We start from the raw sequence: 17,602 nt of genomic DNA, 5'->3' as shown, positions 1-17,602 counted from the left end.
TAAACACCATAAAAATCCATGAATTTATAAATCCATTAAAATTTCTCGAATTCCCAATTGAATACACCCCTAAGTTACAAGTCATCTTACTTCACTCCACCTTTCAAAATGAAGTGGTGATCAATGTGTTACCAAACACATTGAATTCATATAAATAGAATATTTCATTTATTTAGGCTTATTATATTAACACTTCACATACTTAATACACATCATATTTGCTTTTTCAATGAAAAATTATCTTAATACACTCGCGTACTTCCCCATAATATCCTCACACCTCATATTCTCAATATATACCTAATATTTGCTACATGTTCCCCACCACATTTCTCAAATCTTATAAAGCTTTTAATTTGGACAAAAAATGCCGACTGGAATTTTGACAAAAGATGTCGCCTCGGATTTAAAGCATATATGGGTTGTTTTCAATTCTACCATTAAAACTCATGTCGTCTGTTTTTAATATTTGGTACTAATTTTAGATGTTTAATTCTTCATGTAATCTATGTGATCCCTAAAAGATGAATACGAATATAAAAACTTGAATAACGCAGCAAAACGAAGATTAAATAATTATCGATGTCGTCAAAATCACTAAAACAATAAAAAGTATGAAGCCTTACCTCATTTGAAGCTTCTGAAAAATCAATTTCGTGTTTCATTCGTCAAAAATAATTTCTCAATCAACATGTTCGTAGTTTCATTGGTTATGATTTTATTCAACAATGGAGGGTTAAAGAGATTTTGATAGTTGAAGAAGATACATAATACATTAAAAATGATTTAGGGTGTATTTAGAATTTTTTTTAACCCTAATAAGGTCAAAATAATCATTGCATAGTAGTGTAAATAAATCATTTAATATTAAGTTTTAATGTGGGATGCATTCAATATTTTATGAGGTGCTAATTTAAAAAACCTTTATTTATTTATTTATTGACATTTCAACTGCCACATTATATACACGGAGCATTAAGGAAATAATATTGTAACCATCAACCAAACCAACCAAGAGTAATCCCTTTTGGTCTAATTTATTTGGGAAAATTAGAATGCTTTACATCTTTTTTTATAGTTGTCAGATTAAACATTCATCCCTTTTAAATATTTAATTAAGGTACTTTGATCAATTGTCACCTTAATAATTTAAAAAACGAGACGCCTATACCAAACCGTCATTTTTAGGTGCATTTCCTAGTAGGGTGTTAGACAGCAGCGGAAAAGGGAGGCAGGCGTACGTGGCAGGTGTATTTATGATAGCACCTGACGTGGTTGGTGTATGCGAACATGGGCCGGCCTGGCTTTGATGTAATTGGCGGGCCTTGGTCCCCCACATGAGCACAATTTTATGTTAAGCAGTGTTATCCCTTTCATCTGTGCTTCCTGACCAACAAATCCGAATCCTTGAAATTTAATTCAACGGTTAAAAACAGGATGTCCCATTAAAAGTTATAATAACTTTAGCCATTGGATCAAATTTCAAGAACCCAAATTTGTTGGTCATGAAGCTTAGGTGGAAAGGGATCCGGATCATATTTAGGGGTTGTTTTTCTCTGTAGGGTTAAAATTGTTAAATATTTATTATAGATACGGTATTATTTACATTGGGAGTGCGTGAGTTAGTTAAGGCTCACAATGGGTTAACTATAATAATTTAGTTTAAATTTATCTTTTGCAAAAATCAAACTAAAACATCTTACTTACAGATGAAGAAGAATATCACCATACCGTAGCACTAAGTGACAAATAATTAGTTGTTAGGGGAGGGACATCATGATGAACCCACAATGGAGTGCATAAACATGATTGCTTTCAACCATTACAGTAAAAGCATCATCATGTTGTTTTCTATCTTTTACGCGTCTTCACCCAAATGAGTGCATGGTTGAAGTAGCATTATTTTAGGCATACATTGGTTGTGCCAGCGTTTATGCTCCTCGTGTGCACCCAAATTTGAATCCTCCTTTGCGTACTTTAGAAATAGATACAACGTATTATAATAATGAATTTGTATTGGCGTTTTAGCTTTAATTGATGTGCAATGTGTAAATTGCTGAAGGTTGTGATGATTTCAAACCTGTGTAAGGGGTTCTTTGCAATCATGCGAAACTAACGACATGATCGACAACGGAACTGAGCGTTTGGGAGCAAAAAACGAATGTTGATCCATATACCAGCTTACATACAAACTGAGAACCGAAACAAAATCTAAGAAAAAGAAATGTAAGATTCATTACTTCAAAACATTTCACAAGCACAAAACAAATCCCGAATCATATGTTAAAACCTCCCTATGCAACCCTACGACTCAAGGGTAACTGCTGGATAGTCTTGGTAGCCCGTGACCGCTGTTATCCTTATGCGCGTATTGGGCTGGATGCATGACAAACGAGTTAAAACTAGACCATCATAACAGCAATATGCAATTCAGGATTTAGTGATGTGCATTACCAAACTCCCGGGGACATTAGATGAAGTCTATGCAGAAAACTATAAGGAAATATTGCTACCCCTGTTTCCTATCAACAATGATAAATCGAAACAATTGAGTTTGGTTGGGACACCGGCAAATTACATGTGATGATTCTGCAAGATTCAGTACCTTGTACTACAAAGATACATATGTTTCTTCATTTCATGCATAAATTATCCCGGAAAACCTTGTCAGGACAGTACAGCGTTCCCAAAGCCTCAAGCCTCATTGCTGTAAAATGCATGATGCATATAGCTGTATGCACTAACTTAGTTTCTACCAGCCATATTAACCCAAGGAAAAGAAAAAAAAGGAATAACAAGTTAAACAACTGAAACTTATTTTCTTTCCAAGTTTCAATATGTGAAATCAAGTCAACTGGAGTAACTAAACAGATAACACAAAGATAGTCATTGCACTTATGAATAAAATCAACTGTTCTCGTCGGTTCACAAAGAAATGAGGGTAATACCTGTCGGTGACCGATGTTTCTCCTATAATTTTTCTTCTTTTTATACTTGAAGACAACCACTTTGTCATTAAGTCCCTGCACAATGATATACGCAACAATAAGACAGAAAAAATATTAAACAGATACTAACTAAACGCAAACAAATTTACAATTATATCGACATTCTTTACAATGGTGAAAGGGAAAGGTTCATTATGGCATAATGAATTACCTGCTCCTCAACGACAGCGTGTACAGCGGCATTTGTCACCACTGGTTTTCCAATGTACGTACTTGTTTTAGTCCCCACCAGCAACACTTTGTTGAGCACAATCTGCATAGGATCAAAATTAAACACCTTGAGGACAAAGCAAGGGTAACTTCTTAGAGAATAAAAGATCCAATACTGATAACATTCACTGTTTTTATAAATAGAGAGAATAAATGATTTCAAAGCCTTTAAAGGCTAAATTAGAGGCGACCAGACACAGTATTCTCCAATTTTTCATGAAGTCTAGTACAGCAAAAGTACATTTATATAGAGTTAAAAGTACATATGTGCTGAAAGGGAAGTAGGTGAGGAACCGCTTGGCTTGGACAAAAACTAAACTCTTATTCAAGAAGTGATTGATAATTTGAGATCAGAATCCCAAGAATATTATTACGAAAAATTCCTTCATAACCAGCAAAACCAAGAATTTTTTTACAATTTGTCTTGAAACGACTTTTGTATGCATCATATCAACAATTTGTCTTGAAACGACTTATTGCAGCATTTCCAAACCACATTTTGTTCTAACAATGATTTCTAAATTTCATGATGTGCTGTAAGATTAGCAGGGAGTCACCTAATATCACAGGTTAACTCAACTGATGAGTCTAACATTGGAGACCTATCGCTGGAAATGGAATGTTTCTCATCCAACCCAAGAAGTAAAAGCATATGAACTTCAACAAGACCATTCCACTCTGGCGATTCTCGTAACAGTGATGCATAAAAATACAACTAAACTAGGTCTTGCACTAGAACTACAATTAACGGCTTGATGAATCCATACAACTAAAACTAAAGCCGAAATGGAGCATCAACGACAAGAATTTCAAGCAACGGATAGTGAAGAATGCGAAGAATATAATACCTTGTCGTTGACATTAGCGCCTTTCAGCCGCTGAGTATAGATAAATCGTCCAGGAATGACAATGTACTGGCGCCCACCGATCTATTAGACATCATACACAAGCAACCCAGTCGGCAGTCATAAGATTAACAACTTTCGAGCTGATTAGAGAACCGCATCTTCAATTTTTGCTCTTAAATGTAATTACAAATCAAAATATCACCTGGGTAAACTGGTAATCACCACTAAACCACCAAATTAACGACCAAAAACGAAATTTGGCAGCATTCAATCACAAATTCAATCAAAGACGTAAAATTGAATACATACCATAACAACAGCGAACAGCTGCTCGCGTTTTGGGGCCTCCGACGAAGGGGTTTCCACGACTTGCAAGGCCGCCGGCTCCGAATCATCGGGTCCAGCCTCCGGCTCGGGAGCTTGAAACTCGGCCTCGACAACCACGGCGGAATCCGACTCCGACGACTTGGTCAGAAGCGGGAACGTGGGTCGCCGTGAAGAGCAAGAAGACAGCTTGTGGGAAGAAGACAAAGAGAGAGACGGAAAGCTGAAATACGTTGACGGAGTTTGAAGATTTTGCGAGATTTTGCAATGGGTTGCGAACGAAGAGCATAACGAAAGAGTTGCAGTTGCAGAGGCCGCCATTGCTGCCGTCGTTTCTTTTCAGAGCTCACTCACTACTCGCACTCTGCGTCTCCGACTCACCAGCCAGACTTATCCTATCCGTTGGGGAATTCTATTTCGACCCAGAAATTTGCTACTTGTACCCTGCATCTGCAAACCCGAAAACCCAATTTTGCCCTCTCAGCAAATTTATAATAAAAACAAATTTGTTACTATTTCCCACTGCGCTGTAGGAATCCGTTTGAACCACGGAAAGGCATTACATCCCCTTCTTATAAATACTCCCCCTCTCCGCTCATCGTTTATGTTCCTTCTGTAATTCCTTTGAGATTACCTTCACAAAACCAACCAACAAGAAGAAGTAGACTACGACACGAAAAAGATGAAACCAACAAAAAGCGAATCGTTGGCATATCTAAGGGAGGTGAAGGAGGTATTTGCAAAGCAAGACAAGATCGAAAACTACCACCACTTTGTTCAGCTCCTCCAAGACTTCCGGACCCAAAAAACTGACACCGAGGCTCTCACTCGCGCCGTCAAACAACTCTTCCAAGGCCACCCTCATCTACTCTTAGTTTTCAATGCCTTCTTGCCCAAGGAACATCAAATTACCTCTCAACCCCGCCCTCATCCTCCTCTTGCCTTCCGAAAAGCCATTGATTTCGTCAACAAGGTCAAGACCAGACTGCTAGGCGAAGGCCGAGATGATGATATTGATGTTTATGAGTCTTTTATAAACGTTATGGCTAGTTACAGAACGGTCAGCCGGTCATCCAAACGAAAACGAAACGCTAGTTGTGGTACTAGTAGTTATGAATCCAGCGGCGATGACCGTGAGGCTAGTGAAGTAATTTACCACAAGGTTGCGGCTCTTTTCAAAGACCACCCAGATTTACTAGAAGAACTCACTCGCTTTCTGCCCCCTCTTCGTCAAGATTATCACAGTTACCCTGGACTAACAACAGCGGTAAAAGATAAAGGTAACTGCACGCCAAGCTATTGCTTGCTGCCAAAGAATTCCCCTTCAACACATCGTGATTCCAGAAGAAGAGGACTTGAGTCTCAAGTACTCAACGACAGTTGCGTACTATGCGTTACTACTACTACTTCCACTTCTGTGCCCAAATCAGAGTACGAACAAAGCCTTTTTCGCTATGAAGACGACATGTATGAGCTTGACATGTTTTTGCAGACGGTGAAATCAACCCGTAAACGTGCAGAACAGTTACTGGACAAGATCAACAACGAAACAGTTCATCAAATCCGTCTCGAAGATCACTTCGCAGCGATGAATCTGAGGTGCATTGAACGATTATACGATGACATGGGGCTTGAGGTGCTAGATGTGTTAAGGGAAAATGCTGCGGTGGCTTTGCCGGTTATAATAGCCCGGTTGAAGCAAAAGTGGGAAACATGTCCCGATTTTAATCGGTTTTGGGCTCAACAATCTCAAACGTTGTCAGCAAATTAATGGCTACGTATTTTGTAGTAAATATATAGGAACTATCATTTTTCATGAAGTTTGTGTGACAGTTCTGCAGCAGTGTTTCACGCGAAGAACAACAAAAGATCATCGGGAACCAAACATATGCATATCCATAGCACCTTTTGTATTTACTAATGTGTAGTAGGATCTTATATTTCAAAATAATAGTATCCCTCTTAAATGGGGCTTTATTCAATTGGAATTTTGAGAGACTTTGATGGAGTTTAATTGATTTGTAGAGATTTTATATAAAATTTAAGTGAGTACTCTCAAATTCTCATGAGAGAGATGAATTTTGAGAATGCTTAAAATATATTACGAAATATCTTTAATTCTCCAATTTTTTGAAATCCTTTAAAATCAATTTTTATTTAATACAACTAGAATATTATAAACTTCTTTAAAAAACATTTTTAGACTCTTTGAGAATCCCTTAAAACCTAATTAAATACTCTCGAATTTGTAAAAATAATTAAAATCTCTCAAAATCTCAATTAAATGGATCCCAAACTCTGTAAAGGTAACTAATAAATTTAGTATATTCTCAAATCAAAAGAAAAAAAAGAAAGAATACGGAATTAAGAATAATCAATAATAAGAAAACAAGTTCTTTTAATACTAACGATACTTTATACTAAAATAAACAGCTACTTAGGTTTAATGGTATTTATTTTCACTTATAAAGTGAGAAGTCATAAGTTTAATTCTCGCCAACAATGAATTTGAATCATATTATTGTTAACCTATTGTGAGATTTATATATTTAAATAATATCATATATTTAAAAAAAATTTGAAAACAAAATGTAAACCGACTAGTCAACTTCCTTCTTTTTCCCATCAGTATCGGATTAGGACCCATTAAAGAAGATCCCGGTAATCTCTAAGAAAAAAAAAAAAGAAAAATCAACCACTCGCTTGGAAAAAGAAGGTTGAATATGAAATAAAAAGTTGAAAGGGATGGGGAAAGAGACGGCAGGGGGTAAAGTTGTAGCAACTGTTGTAGGGATTTCAGGGTACCTTGAATTCCCTCATCCATCACCCGTGACTATATATTTTATCTTATTTTTTTATTTACGTATGAAACAATTTACAAAGAGCGTGCGCATTACGCACCCACTCAACCAACGTCTGTCAGTAAATCCATCGAGTTGTCAACAGCTTCGTCAGTCTCTTTCTCTCACTTCGTCTGCCGGTAGCCCGTTTCTTTGCCAACCTTGGACAAAACAACTAATTGTAATTAAAACATTAAATTATATAATAATTTATTATTTAAAAGGGATTGCTATTAGCATTTTAAAAATGAAAATGATCATTTTCTTAATGATCATCGCCGGATCATTTTCTTAATGATCATCGCCGGATCATTTTTCTAAAGATATTAGAAATTTCGTAATCATGATCGTTCATTGTACAGCATACGGTCAGTTTTTATTAGGTGCTATTTATATTTAATTTTAAAATAATTTTTTATTACACGATGTACGATTAACGGTCACGATCACAATATTCCTAGAATCATGAGGAAAAGAATTCGGCGGGAATAATTAAGATTATTGAAATGCTAATAACAATTCTTTATTTAAATAGTAAATGTAAAAGAATAAAATAAAAAAAATAGCCACGGAGTAAGAGAGAGAAAAGAGGGGCAGCGAAAGGGTGGTGTCGGCTTCGACCAAACACGACCTTAATCTTATCATCCTTCGATCCCAATTCCCAAATTCTCCCACTCCCACTCCCAAATCAAAACCCTAATTTACTTGTTTCAGGTCAGGAGGAGGATTCGTTTCAGCTGATCAGCTCTGCATCTGTTTCTCTGTGGTAAGGTACAATCTTATTACTGCTCACTAAATCTGTTTCTCTCAATTCTTCAGTTCTTTTTGTACTGGGATTCCAAATCTGTGAGAGATCCAGAGTTTGGGGATCTTAGTTTTGTTTGTGGGAAAATGGTCCAACTCATGATATTAACTGGTTTATTTTTTTTTTCCTTTTTTTTTGTTTTTTTTTTGTTTTTCAAAAGGGAAAAATATAGTGAAATTTTATTAGAGTTGAAGATGGTACTTAGTTGGGGGTTAAATGAAGTTGCGTTTTTGGATCCGAAAAATTGCGAAATCGATGCAAATGCATTTTAGATATTATACACAATCAAAATCTACAAACATAAAAAAGTGCATTTCATGGAATTTGCTCCGTTCTGGCTTTTCTTTCTTCAATTCTGCATTAAAGTGCGTTTCAAATTCTACTTTACTGAAAAAAATTGCCCTTTTTAGGCTAAGAAAGGTTAAGGATCCGAAAAGGTTAGTCATTTAATGCTTTATTGTTCACACAAGGCTAGCTGTTGGAATGGAAAGTGTGTAGATTTTAAGGCTTAATAACTACTAGGCGCTGAAGCTAGTTTTGCATTGATTATGGGTGATCATTAAGGGGATTTACTTAATGGGTTTGTCTTAGTTGGTAGTACTATTAGTTGGACAGCGTCGGGTGGCTTGTTTCTACTTTCTATACAAACAACTTGTTTAACACTTGGGTTTCCGCAGAAAAAAAGCTTCAGGGTTGGGAGAATATTTTCTCAGTTTTGTTATGGCATTCTCAGCTTCCAATCATCCCCAAGGCACTTCCAGGACAGGTTTGATTTTCTCATTTGGTGGAACCTCTTACTAAGTCGAAAGTTGTGTTTTGCTTGCTGTTAGTATGCTATACTTAATTAGAAGGTGAATTATTGATGAACCTTATGATCGTTAATTTTTACCAAAACATGAAGACATTACTGATTACCATTAAGACCATCTATACAAATCCAACTAAAGGTGGTTATCATATATGTTTTCATATTTTCTAGATCATAGGTGTTTTATCGGATGTCCCAAAGGGACAGATCACAGGTGTTTAATATGCAGAAGTTTTGCTTATACCTTGTTACTGATGCATTCGCGTGGAAACAAATCTTATTGAGGCCATGGCTTAGTTAGAATTTAGGGAGTAATCATTTTACAAATGCTTTTACTAAAAATGTTTTCTAAAAATGTTTTACCATAATTGTATTTTACTTTTCTAGAGAAGTTATGAATTCATTGTTGTGCTGGAATGTATTTGAGTTTTTATAGACCTAAGAACTGGCTCACTTTGTAAAAGATCTTTTTAGTTTAAGGATTACCACAGGTCATGACTAAGGGAATTGTTTCTCTTGTAATGTGATAGCCATATCATATGCTACCTAACAGGATACATCCAGGGCATTTATGTAGTTTAAAGTTAGGATGATAAGCTGACAACAAACCGTTGTATCATCTTATAAGCCAAGGAGAAAAGAATTGAAGGAACAACATCTATAGGATGCCTCTGTTACTGTAAATTTGTTTCCTGTTTTTAATACTTGTCTCTGAATTGTATTTTCTTACATCTTGATAATTAATAGATTTCTAATCGCTACAGTGGTTTTGAAGGGGCTAGAAGTATTTTCCTTTGTTTGAGTGGGTTTATTTGATGTCTTCATTTTGTGTCCATAGTACATCTTCCTTCTCCTCATTCGTGTGGCTAAACTTTGTTGATTTTATAGGGACACCTGGTGATGCTTTGTATAAGGAACTATGGCATGCTTGTGCTGGTCCCCTTGTCACCCTTCCATGTGAAGGGGAGCGAGTTTATTACTTTCCACAGGGTCATATGGAACAGGTATGTCCGAGCTTTAAGTTTATCTACAGGTAGCCAGTGGGTTGAATTGGTAACTGCATCTTTTGGAATGATGTTTTACTTAATAATGTCAGAAACCAATTTTAAATTATATAAGCAATCACCGTTTAATACAAATAGCTGTAGTCAATGGACAACCTATACAATGAAGAGATATATAGTGAGCTCTAAAGGGAGAGATGATTCTCCTTTACTACAGGTTTAAGGGTTGTTTTTTTTTTTTTTTTTTTTTTTTTTTTAATATTTATTTTATTTTATTAAAACGTCAAGAGAATTGAAGAGAGAAGACAGTAGCTTTAATTGTTCATGCCAAGATCATTCTCTCAATTTTAGTCTAGATTGCACTATAATGAACTTGGGTTTACTGCTCTAATCGAAAGTGAGGGTTCTATGTTCCAGTCAATTTGGGGTGGGGTATATTCTGGTTGTGACGTCAATTAACGGAGAGGGGACATTGGCACATTTTAAAGGTTTAGGGGGGATCCGAACCAAATGGAAAGTTAAGTGGGAAAACTGGAACAAGACGCATGCTTTTTCCCCTTTGAATTAATATTAAAATATTGAATAGCTAGTCGCTAGTACCCCACCTCTCTTTTTTTCACTTCTCTCTAAATTTGGAGCTGCGGTATAACATATGTTGTGTGGACTCAATCTGGTGTTGGATGTGCTTTGTGATCCTAGTGATGGTACTTACCAAAGTGTTTCCAAGAACTTGGAGTCCCTAATATCCATGTAATGTGGTGTTGCTGTTGTCAATTAGTATGATTGCAAGGTCCAGGTTTTGATTGCCTTTGGTTGGATGCTTTAGATTGTCTTTACATGGGATGTGGGTTGTTATATGGTTTGTAGATATTGTGCGTTTTAGGTAAGGTTTTGATTGGTGGGCCTTGGGTCTTTTAGTATGTGAACTGTACTCCAGTGCCACCTATGTTATATCGGTACTATGAACTTTAGTCCAAAGTTTTATTTTAAAGCTTAGTTCAACCATGCAACTCGCTTTAGATTGTGTATTCTGCTTGGCTTTCATATAATATGTTTTAGTGCATAATTTTAGAATTTTATATTACTTTTGTCTTCCATTTTTGTTTTCTTAATTTTTCAGTTTTACAATTTTTTTCTTGCTCTCATAGATGTCAATTAGTTGATTTTCTTAATCACCTTTTTCTATAAGAATAATACGTTGTTACTTTTGCTGTTTGGGCCGAATATGACAACTGTATGTTCATCGTTATAAAATAAACTGATCTAGAATAGTTTAATTTGCTCTATATGATCTTTGTCTATCTTATTGACTTTACATGTATTTTTCTTTATAATAGCTTGAAGCATCAATGCATCAAGGGTCGGAGCAGCAAATGCCTTCATTCAATCTTCCATCCAAAATTCTATGTAAAGTTGTTAATGTTCAGCTTCGGGTGGGTGACCATTTTTTAAGTTTGTTATAGTATTTTTTTTCTTTTTCTTCTTATCGTGCATCAGTTGGCTCTAGTTTGTAGTTGTGTGATTTTTACTTAACCTGAATGTAGGCTGAACCTGAAACAGATGAGGTTTATGCACAAGTTACCCTCCTACCGGAAGCAGATGTGAGTTGTCTTCCCTTAACCTGTAAAAGAATAATTAACCAATTTTGATGAAGTATTTTTCTTTGTAGTTTCTGTTTGTACCTAGATTTATAATTGATTGCAGCCCTTGGCTTCCCCTTTTGCATTTGTGTTGTTTTCCTTAATTTAATTCTTCTTCATGGATCAGCAAAGTGAGGTAACAAGCCCAGATCCTCCACTCCCAGAAACTCCACGGTGTACAGTACATTCATTCTGCAAGACACTTACTGCTTCTGACACCAGCACACATGGTGGATTCTCCGTCCTTCGTAGGCATGCTGATGATTGTCTGCCACCACTGGTTAGTTAATTTTTTAACGAACTTTTAATATTTTTGAGTTTCTACCTTATTTATACCATATGTTTGCTTGTCTTTTTCTCCTATCCTATGCCTTGGGGTGGCCTGGTAGGGGTTGGCTTGTTTCTCTATGCATTGCCTGAATTTCAAATTTTTCAGGATATGTCCCAGCAACCTCCATGGCAAGAATTGGTTGCAACTGATTTGCATGGAAATGAATGGCATTTTCGGCACATATTTCGAGGTTGGCTATATTTTTTGAATGGTTTACTGCATACTTGTGTTTCTTATTGTAACTGCTTTAGCCAGGAATCTTCCTAAAATTGCATTTTGTCTATGTCACATTCATTATGCATTGAACCACTTTTATGTTTGTAACTTTGTTTTAGTAATTAGTTAATATTTTTTATTTTGAATGGTGAGTGGGTAGCATACGTGTGCTTGCATAAGTTTTGTTATTTTGGTTGGTCTGGTTGGCAATGCTTTGGACTGGCTTCCCCTTTTTCTCTTGTGGCTCGGCGTTCTTTTATCTATTTGCTATACTTCAACATCTTTTTATCTTTTTATTGTACTCATTTCTTCCAAAATAGTGCAATACCATGTAGTTTCTCCTTTTCTTGTCTGTGAAACTCATGACTTCAGATCCAGCATCATGTTGTGGAATATTTGTATCCATATATTAGTCATGCTGGCTGGCATTATATGATTTTGTGTTGTTTTGTTGCCTTAATTTTATGCTGTTATCAGCATGATAGTGAGACCCTACGCTTTTATATTTTTCTACATTTTTCCTCTTCTAAAACAAACCAGGGCAACCAAGGCGCCACTTGCTCACAACTGGATGGAGTGTTTTTGTGAGTTCTAAGAAATTAGTAGCTGGGGATGCATTTATATTCCTAAGGCAAGTCTGTAGTCAATAAAGAGGACTAATTATCTTTTCTTTGTTACCTTAACATTAAGTTGGTGTATTGTTTGCTTATATGTCGTTTTACATGTATGTTCCAGAGGTGAAAATGGAGAGCTGCGTGTTGGAGTAAGGAGACTCATGAGACAACCAAGCAATATGCCGTCTTCTGTTATTTCTAGTCACAGCATGCATCTTGGAGTTTTGGCGACTGCATCTCATGCCATTGCAACTGGGACACTATTTTCTGTATTCTACAAGCCAAGGTCTTGTCTCCTTTGCTTTATATGGAGTCGAATAAGTTCTTATCATATCTTATTTGTTACCAATGCCCTTCTAGTCTTATTATGTGTAATTTCTCAGACTATTTCTTATATTTTGCACTCTGATTTTGTATGAGTGAATAATGGTGTTTAGACTAAAATCCTATTTGATAACCATTTCATTTTTAGTTTTCACTTTTTGTGCTTGAGATATGGGGAAAGTGTATGGAGAAAGGATGGATAAGAAGGATGGATAAGGAGGGAGGGAAAGCAAAAAGAAGAATGAATGAAAACAAAATCTTGAAAGTAAAAACATCTTAAATCAGTTTTTGATTTAGTTTTCATTCTGTATAACCATCCGTATACATTTCTCCCGCATATGTCCCTCCTTCCTTTCTTCCTCCATTCTTCTATATCTGTCATTCTCTCTTGTATATGCCCTCTATCTAACACAAAAAATGAAAACTAAAAACTAAAAAATGAAATAGCTATCAAACTGTCCCTAAATATGTTGAAGAGTTTTGTTATTGGTGCTGGCATAATCATTTCTTTTATAGTATATTTAAAAAAGGTTGGCAGCCTATTTGGTTGGGTTATTTCATCTCTTGATGTTACTCTATTAGAATATACTTACCTTATTGGAGGAATGAGACATCTCTTGATAAGTTAATGGGTAGCTGGGTCATTTGTTTTATTTCTCAAATTTATCCTGATTCCTGACAAAATATTATTTGCTGGGTCCATTTGTGCCAGAACAAGTCGGTCTGAGTTCCTTGTAAGTGTCAACAAGTACATTGAAGCTCGCAGTCAGAAGCTGTCTGTTGGGATGAGGTTTAAGATGAGATTTGAGGGTGAGGAAGTTCCTGAAAGAAGGTATGTTTTCCCTGCTTGGTTTTTCTGAATGGAGTCATTAGCAGTCTGACCTAACCATTTTTTACCACACTACAGGTTCAGTGGTACAATTGTTGGAGTTGGAGATAATACAGCACCTGGATGGGCGAATTCTGAGTGGAGATCACTAAAGGTATTTTTTCCAATGATGTTTCTAAATTGAGTTTTGAGTCAGTCCTACAAGAATATATTGATTGTGGCCATAGACATTTGGAGATAAATCACACTATGGTTTTTTAATTTTTTTGATAACATCACACTATGGTTTTGTGATGGGGAACCACATCTAGAGGCTTTATAATCTAGTTTTTTTTTTTTTTTTTTCAAGACAAATAACTTTTTCTTTAAGGTGTGTCACAAGATTTAAGTCTCGTCAGTTGAAGATGAACTATATAGCAAAGATTTATTTATTTGTCGGGTTGTTTAACTTTTCAGGTCCAATGGGATGAGCCCTCATCAATATTGCGACCAGATCGAGTATCACCATGGGATTTGGAGCCCCTGGTGGCAACTGCTCCCCAAAACTCCCAACCTGCACTGAGGAATAAGCGGGCTCGGCCTCCTGTTTTACCTTCGCCATCCCCAGACCTTACTGCGCTGGGTATGTTTGTTTACATAGTGACGTGTGGTTCCTAATCTGTTTTGACTTTTTTATTCTAAATTCTTGTATGTTCTTTGTTTACTAGGTGAATGGAAATCCAAAGCTGAGTCTCCTTCGGCTTTCTCCTATAGTGACTCACAGCGTGGGCGAGACATTTATCCATCCCCGAAGTATAATTCTGCTTCAAAACCCAATTCTCTGTGCTTTACTGGGAACAATTCTCTTGCTGCCGTTTCTGGGAACACAATGTTTTGGCCTAATCGAGTTGATGGTGTAACCGAGCCTTTTTCACCTGTTATGAACAAAGATTGTGGGGAAAGGAGACAAAGCACTGGGAATGGCTGTAGGCTGTTTGGAATTCAGCTACTTGAAAATTCTAATTTAGAAGAGACTTCTCCTGTGCTTACGGTGTCTGGAAAGTTGGGGGATACTCTACCAGTTTCATCATTTGATGCGGAATCTGACCAACATTCGGAACCATCAAATCTCAATCGATCTGATCTTCCTTCAGGAAGTTGTGATGCTGAGAAGTCATGTCTGAGATCACCACAGGAATCTCAAAGCAGGCAAATCCGGAGCTGCACAAAGGTAGTTCACGTCGTTTTTGTCCCTCAAGCTAATAATATTTTCCACCCTTTTACTGCTTTTGTTGCAGTTTCTGGCTCTGTATGGTCTGAACTTGTAAATATCAATGTCTAAATATGACCACGTATTTCTTTTCTGTAGTGCGTTTATTATTACGTTACTTTTTGAATTGGACATTGCACTGGTTCATGCCACTTTATTCCTTCTTTTAAGAAGTCATTGGGCCTTAGGTGTTGGTGGTGACTATCTGACTGAGCTTTTCTTTCTTTTTTAAATGTCTTAGGTTCACATGCAAGGGATTGCTGTTGGAAGGGCTGTAGATTTGACACGGTTTGAGCGGTACGAGGATCTGCTTAAGAAACTAGAAGAGATGTTCGATATTGAAGGTGAACTCTGTGGATCTACAAAGAAATGGCAGGTTGTCTACACCGATGATGAAGATGACATGATGATGGTTGGGGATGATCCATGGCAGTAAGTTCATTTGACCAATTCTTTAATTCCTCATTTGAGTCTCAAACTTGAAAATTAACTGTTTTAAAGTGCTTCAATTGTATCTTATCGTGAATCTAAGAACTAGTAGCAGTCGGCATTAGGAGACCACTGTTCTTAAAAGATACTTAATGATTAGATGGTGTCGGGACAATATAACTGAGGATTCCTTTTTATTTACATAATTTTTGGGTATCCTTCCCCTTTATGATATTGACCAGAAATAATTAGGATAATGAATCTAAACTTTGTTTGCTCCACGGTTCCTTGTTTGCTCTTGAAAATGAATTTAATTGCTGCAATCTGGTCTATGGATTACAATTTCTTTATCATTTATGTTTTGCCCCTGCGGATTTTTGTCCTGTAAATTCTATGCATCATATTGCAGTGAGTTCTGCAGCATGGTAAGGAAGATTTTTATCTACACATTAGAGGAAGTAAAGAGGTTGTCGCCCAAGATAAAACTTCCGCTGAATGAGGTCAAAGCTGGCCAGCCGGATTCTGAAGCAGCAGTCAACACTGAAGACCGATCATCTATAGTTGGAGCTGCATACTGATCTGCTCCCTGCATAAAGAAAAATTGGAAGAAAAAGAAGATGAAATTGGAAGATGGAACTTGACCGTCGCAAGAGACTCTGAAAAATTGATGCTGAGCCGGCTATGACAAACTAGTCATGCTGGAACACATTGTGTAGTTTCCCTGCATGCTGAAATGGAGCGGGGCAGTAGTCTCTAATGCACATGCAATCCGAAGAATCATTGCTTGCGGCAGAGTTTGGGTGTTGTGGTTATTGTTTGTTCTTTTGTCGATAGCTCATAGTGCTTGCTTGTTTGGGACCCAACTGGGCTACCAGAGTTTTCTACTGTGTACGGCGGGGTACATGCTGTTCATCTTCTTTTTTTTTTTTTTTTTTTTTTTTTTAAATTTATTATTTACTTTTTGAACTTGTTGAGACATGTTGGATTGAGCTTTTGTACATAAATATATAGCCTTTATCTCTTGCTTGCAAGTGAATTGCGCCGAGTATTTCGTATGTAAGAAGCTTTTCGTTTTCGGTGTTTACAGCCTTCTTTGTCTCTCATCAAAAGATGTGGAAATAGAAGGTTTTTATACTAGTTGCATTTTTTTTTTTTTTAATTGTGAACAAACGATATTATCTACCTTAAGAGAGTGGGAAAGTGAGTTAAGCTTCAAAATGAGCTAGCAATTATGTGGCTCAAATTTACCTTGGACGAGAATCGAACTTAAATCTCTTACAAGTGAAGGAGAATACTATTAAACCGTCCGGAGTAATAGTTGCTATACCAATTGCATTTGCCCACAAAAAATGTGCTGTACCAATTGCATTTGAACCAAAATAACATTTTGGTTTATCCAAACCCAACCACAAAAAATGATTGGATTGAGGTCGGGTTAGTTTGGACTAATTTCAGCGAGTCCAATTAGGTTAAAAATTGGATCGAATTTAGGAAGGTTCAGGTTAACCCAACCTAAGTTGCACCCCTCACGCTCATCAAGGAAGTTGTATTTCCACGTGACGTCTAAGATGTATCTATCAACCGGGTCGATGATGTCATGTCGGGTTTTTAAGTTGGAGATCCGATGCTGATTAGCTACTAGACGACAAAATCAGAGCGCCATGAATGAATGATGAGTTTGGTTTGAGTGGAAAGACAACGGTAACAAGGTTTGAAAATTAAAAAGCAAACCGAAAGCGAATCCAATGCAATGCAATTCAAAAGCAAATATCTTATAAACATATCAACTCCTCCTGCTCAAGCTGCTGCTCTCACATCACATCTCTCACCCGTTTCTCCGGAATCCCGACTTCTACCAGCCTTCAACTGCTTCCAGTCCAAAGAGAACATGATCAAAGCTGTTAAGAAGCTCAAGTTTTGGCCAAGAAAGAAGAAGAAAAGGAAGACTCACCACCAACCCTATTGTCCTCATCCGCCACCTCAACGACCGCCGCCACCACCACCCCGCCACTATTACTACTCATTTTCCTCGTCCTCCTCCTCAACTCAGCCCTCGGCTCCACCTTTACCACCATGGCTGGATACCGAGTACACCTACGAGACTCCCTTGGCACCTCCATTCC

General features: G+C 36.9%; 3 protein-coding genes across 4 annotated transcripts; 2 read left to right on the top strand and 1 right to left on the bottom strand.

Moving 5' to 3' along the window:
- Positions 1 to 2,212: 2,212 nt before the first annotated feature.
- LOC103946405 (50S ribosomal protein L21, chloroplastic) lies at positions 2,213 to 4,815 on the bottom strand. Its single transcript, XM_009357104.3, has 5 exons — positions 4,376 to 4,815; positions 4,067 to 4,147; positions 3,160 to 3,261; positions 2,949 to 3,023; positions 2,213 to 2,376 (listed from the first exon to the last, which is right to left on the bottom strand). The coding sequence occupies exons 1-5, from the start codon at positions 4,709 to 4,711 to the stop codon at positions 2,305 to 2,307; spliced, it is 666 nt and encodes a 221-aa protein (XP_009355379.2). The 5' UTR covers positions 4,712 to 4,815; the 3' UTR covers positions 2,213 to 2,304.
- Positions 4,816 to 5,072: 257 nt separating this feature from the next.
- On the top strand, positions 5,073 to 6,161 carry LOC103946469 (paired amphipathic helix protein Sin3-like 3). Its single transcript, XM_009357178.2, has one exon. The coding sequence runs from the start codon at positions 5,073 to 5,075 to the stop codon at positions 6,159 to 6,161; it is 1,089 nt and encodes a 362-aa protein (XP_009355453.2).
- Positions 6,162 to 7,802: 1,641 nt separating this feature from the next.
- On the top strand, positions 7,803 to 16,510 carry LOC103946402 (auxin response factor 1). 2 transcript variants are annotated; one of them, XM_018647277.2, is made up of 15 exons: positions 7,803 to 7,996; positions 8,713 to 8,801; positions 9,732 to 9,847; positions 11,185 to 11,280; positions 11,392 to 11,448; positions 11,615 to 11,767; positions 11,924 to 12,008; positions 12,575 to 12,665; positions 12,770 to 12,934; positions 13,685 to 13,804; positions 13,880 to 13,955; positions 14,258 to 14,423; positions 14,509 to 15,011; positions 15,292 to 15,482; positions 15,889 to 16,510. In XM_018647277.2, exons 2-15 carry the CDS (start codon positions 8,756 to 8,758, stop codon positions 16,055 to 16,057), a joined length of 2,034 nt encoding a protein of 677 aa, XP_018502793.2. In that variant the 5' UTR covers positions 7,803 to 7,996; positions 8,713 to 8,755; the 3' UTR covers positions 16,058 to 16,510. The 2 variants fall into 2 exon arrangements, with proteins under 2 accessions (XP_018502793.2, XP_009355376.2); XM_009357101.3 differs by having other exon boundaries at positions 7,803 to 8,001.
- Positions 16,511 to 17,602: the final 1,092 nt, after the last annotated feature.

Source organism: the organism of the source record quoted next, unplaced genomic scaffold, assembly GCF_019419815.1.
Source record: "Pyrus x bretschneideri cultivar Hongxiangsu unplaced genomic scaffold, Pyrus_bretschneideri_v1 Contig17, whole genome shotgun sequence".
Taxonomy (NCBI): domain Eukaryota; kingdom Viridiplantae; phylum Streptophyta; class Magnoliopsida; order Rosales; family Rosaceae; genus Pyrus; species Pyrus x bretschneideri.
The sequence above is the reverse complement of the archived record's forward strand: the minus strand, read 5'-3'. Positions and strand labels throughout refer to the sequence as shown.